The sequence below is a fragment of the Salvelinus alpinus genome, chromosome 12 (assembly GCF_045679555.1).
Source record: "Salvelinus alpinus chromosome 12, SLU_Salpinus.1, whole genome shotgun sequence".
NCBI lineage: Eukaryota > Metazoa > Chordata > Actinopteri > Salmoniformes > Salmonidae > Salvelinus > Salvelinus alpinus.
This window is the reverse complement of record NC_092097.1, coordinates 55138067-55142286: the sequence shown is the minus strand read 5'-3', so window position 1 is coordinate 55142286 and position 4220 is coordinate 55138067. Positions and strand designations below refer to the sequence as shown.

The following is a 4220-nucleotide window of genomic DNA, read 5'->3' as shown; positions in this document are numbered from 1 at the left end:
AGGTGGAATGGGGTGTCTAGCTTGATCTGAGGTCGAATAAGAGCTTTGAGTGACAGGTCCGGTATTTTCTTTGTCTTCAAAGGCACGCAGGAGCTCGACATGGTCTTCTGAAAAGCGTTCGGTATACACGACGAATATCTCCGGCTCTGATTTTATTTGATACATATGATAATATCATAAAGTAGGTTTTCAACCGAGTTTTACCAGTTTATTCAACGTTTGAGACTTGGAGTTTTCCGTTCTTTGCGCCAAGAGAGGATGGGAATGTTAGCAACCTTGGCTAGCATTGTGGCGTGAATTCGACAGAAGAAATGGACATTCTAAAACCAAACAACGATTTATTCTGGAAATAGGACTCCTTGTACAACATTCTGATGGAAGCTGTATGTTATGGTAAAGTTATTAAAAAAAAAAAATCATACACAGCAGTTGCATTAATACAAATTAGGACCATTAAGGCTGCTGATGTCATAAGTACTACCTGTCAGTGATTTGAGACACAGGTTCAATTGATTTGAAAAGAGTTTGACCATCCAGATCACAATGAGTATTAAACTTGTCTACAACTGCCTAAAAGTGGGCACATGACAGACATCAAGACAAAGGCACGTTAGCCCCAGGTACAAATGAGACCGGTGAACACCGTGTAAGAGAGAATACCAGACACATGGTCAGTAATATTGGTGTGACATTTAGTAATATACAAGAGGCAACCAGTATCGTCTTCCAGCCACGTCATTTAATTCAGACACACAACCACAGTTCAGAAATGGTTTAAGAAATGTTTCAGCACAAAATGCACAGGTTTACAATGGTCATTGAAGTTGATTTGGCAGTTGGAGGAAAACAGCACCGCCCGATGAAAATGTCCCAGAAGCCTTGTACATCTTCTGGTTCCCCAGGAAGATATCCTGCAAGACAAACCATCAGTACCAGCATTCTAGTTCCCAGTCATGTGTGCATGAACATATACAACACTCACATTCAGTAACAGGTGTAAGCCACATCCAAGTATTTGAAGGTTCCGACACAGGGGTCGCCGAACACGGAGTTGGATACCTTGACGATACACTGGCGCTCTCCGTCACACCTGTGTGAAACAGGTAGAGGTTAACATCACAGCCAATGAGTGCCTACAGGTATATGCACACTAACGGTTTCAGTACCTTTTTGCCATTGTGCTGGTGGTGGATGGGCTGAGGCAGTTGGTGTTTTTGAGTTGGTTTTGTGGGCGCCCAATGGAACACACATCGTGTTGACGACGACCGTAGTTGGCACGCTGAATATGGATCTCACCCCGATCTGAGGAAGAGAACGAAGAAAAGGATTACCAAATCTGGGTGTTTGTGTGGGCTAGTGAATAACATACGTCACCACATGAATACACCGTACGGTAGTGTTGACCAGCTTACCACATAGTAGTTGAGAATCAGAGCCTTCACATATGATGCTGCTTACTGCAAGGACAACACAGGATTTACACCACACAAATTAAGACACACATTTTCCTGGTGAAATGTTAGTGATGGGCACTAATAGGTAATGTTGATTTCAGGTGCATTTTAAACATGTTGGCATGAACTAAAGTATACAAAGTTATGCGCGTCATCTTCCACCGTTACCTTGCAGTTTCACTTCCTTATGAACAGTTGGTAAGCTGGTGAAACAGGTCGACCCGCTACACCAAATCTGTATTTCTATGCAGTTTGTGCTGTGCCATCTGTCAGATTAGCTATAGACCCTACCAATCTGTGGGAGTTGCGCTAGCTAGTTACCGTTCACTGAAACATTCAGTGGTAAACCAGATTAAGTGTGCACAACCTTCAAATTAGCTTGAGAAACTTCCCTTCCATGTTCTTGCTGGCTAATTGAGCGAGATATGTACATATAACAAGGAACAGCATATGAGACAAGTCGAAAAGGTTACTGCAAAAAGGGTCAATGCAGATGGTCAGGGTAGTCATTCAGCAGTTTTATGGCTTGGGGGAAGTAGAAACCATTCAGGGTCCTGTTGATTCCAGACTTGGTTCACCCGTACCATTTGTTATGGAGGAGCAGAGGCCAGTATAACTTGGGTGGCTCGAGTCTGTATGTAGGGCCTTCAGACACACGTGGTGTCGAGATCCTGATGGCAGGGAGCCCAGCCTGAGTGATGTACTGGGCCGTACACACTACCCTCTGTAGCACCTTGCAGTCAGATGCCATACCTAGTGGTGATGCAGGCAGTCAAAAATCTCCCAATGGTGCAGCTGTAGAATTGAGGATCGGAGGGCTGATACCAAATATTTCTAGCCTCCTGGTTGGGAGGGCTCGGCCCTCCGTTTCCTGTAGTCCACAATCAGTTCCTTTGTCGTCTTGGCACCACACTTCCAGGTCCCTGACCTCCCTATAGGCTACGCTAACTAAAGTTGTTGCCGGCTACATTTTTCAATAACCACAGCTTGTTGGCTAGCTAGGGTTAGTTAGCAGGTGAGGGTGGTTTACATGTGGAGAAACCCATGCACGTATGAAACGTTGTGGCCATAAGACAGCATTTAATAAAACATAGTTAGCAAGCTGGTACCATAGGGGAACCAACCCATTCCATTCCTTTTCTAGCTATCAGCAGAGTACACTCTTTTACAAAAGAGTAAAGTGGGTAGGAGTATTAAACAATATCCCAACATGCCACAGTCATACCGATAGTACGTTGAATCTAATTATGGATATTGGTGCCCACCACTAAGTGTTATTAGCACACATTCAGAGACTGACTTGTTTCTTGCTGTTGGACACAGGAGTATTTGATGTCCAGGTACTTGTAAGTCCCGACACAGGGGTCTCCAAAAACGAAATTGGATGCCGGCACAACACACTCGCTCTTCCCACCGCACCTGTGTGTTTCAAAGACAGGTAGAGGTCATGAGTTCCTTTCTGCCATCTTGCTGGTTAACACTAGTCAAGGAGTTCCTACAGGTAAACACAGGTTCCAGTACCTTTCTGCCATCTTGCTGGTGGTGGATTGGCTGATGCAGTTGGTGTTTTTGAGTTGGTTTTGTGGGCGCCCAATGGAACACACATCGTGTTGACGACGACCATAGTTGGCACGCTTGATTTGAATCTTACCTCCATCTGAGGGAGATGGGGAAGAGAGACAATGAAAAGGAGAAAGGTGAGGGACAAAGGAGAGCCAAGTCTGGGTCTCTATGGTGTGGGCTAGTGACCCTAATCTACAGTAGAAACTATCATAGGTGGTCGGTGAGTATACTGTTCAGCAGTGTGGACTAGCTTACCACATTGCAGTAAAGCATCAGAGCCTTCACACGTGATGCTGATTGCTGCCAGGACAAATAAACAGGAATTACACACCACTCACATTAGCTTGGTTAAGTAGTATCATCATTATTACATACAGTACCTCCATCCGTTAGTGTACAGCAAGCTGCAGCCAGCACTGAAACAACATCACACAGCTAGTTCAGCAACATCTCACAACATATGCACTTGGACCATGAAGCTAGAATTCAGCATTGGTCTCTATACTAATACATTTCAGTTATACTAAGTGTATTATAGTCAAGTTGAGTATTTGGTCTCTTATTTGTTATATGATTTTGTTTTGAATACTTTTTTGCCCAATAGGAACTGAATGTCCCTCAAATCATATGATTTATTACAAACATTTGATCGTATATATTTAAATTCTAATCTGCATCAGATACAGATTTTGTATACTCACATGTGACCACCGTCAGTCTGAACATGCGCATGATTCCAGGTACAGGAGTGGTAGTAACAGAGAAAATGCAACTGATGATAACAAGACCCAATACACCTGGTATTTATGTTATGTGACATGTCTTAATTAACCAAGGTGTATCTCTTTGTCTCCAGGTGCACCTCATTGCAATTAGGGGCCGGCGTTTGTTGGTCTGAACCTGGCTATTGAGTCAGTCTCATGGAGTTAGATAGAGGACTCTAGATGGATGAAATCCATTTTGGCATGAACACTGCCATTGAGGGCTTCCAACATTTTAAAGTAGCCATCTAGGTGGTGCTTCTTCGTTAAGGAAGAATTACATGGGCCACGTTCAGTCAAAAAACCTTCGATCATTGCAGATATACATTTCATGAATAGAGACAAAGTTTTTCCTTAATCTACATGTCGGAGAGACATATTTGTTCAAAATAGCATATTTGTTTATAACCTTCCAAAATGTTGCATCCTGCTGAATGCACCC

At 43.4% G+C, this 4220-nt stretch overlaps 1 protein-coding gene across 1 annotated transcript; it reads right to left on the bottom strand.

Annotated features, from left to right (window-relative positions):
• Positions 1 to 717: 717 nt before the first annotated feature.
• LOC139536367 (L-rhamnose-binding lectin CSL3-like) lies at positions 718 to 3806 on the bottom strand. The gene is made up of 9 exons (XM_071336850.1): positions 3719 to 3806; positions 3398 to 3433; positions 3273 to 3317; positions 2976 to 3111; positions 2755 to 2873; positions 1413 to 1457; positions 1167 to 1302; positions 983 to 1090; positions 718 to 911 (listed from the first exon to the last, which is right to left on the bottom strand). Exons 1-8 carry the CDS (start codon positions 3747 to 3749, stop codon positions 985 to 987), a joined length of 654 nt encoding a protein of 217 aa, XP_071192951.1. The 5' UTR covers positions 3750 to 3806; the 3' UTR covers positions 718 to 911; positions 983 to 984.
• Between the last annotated feature and the right edge of the window lie 414 nt (positions 3807 to 4220).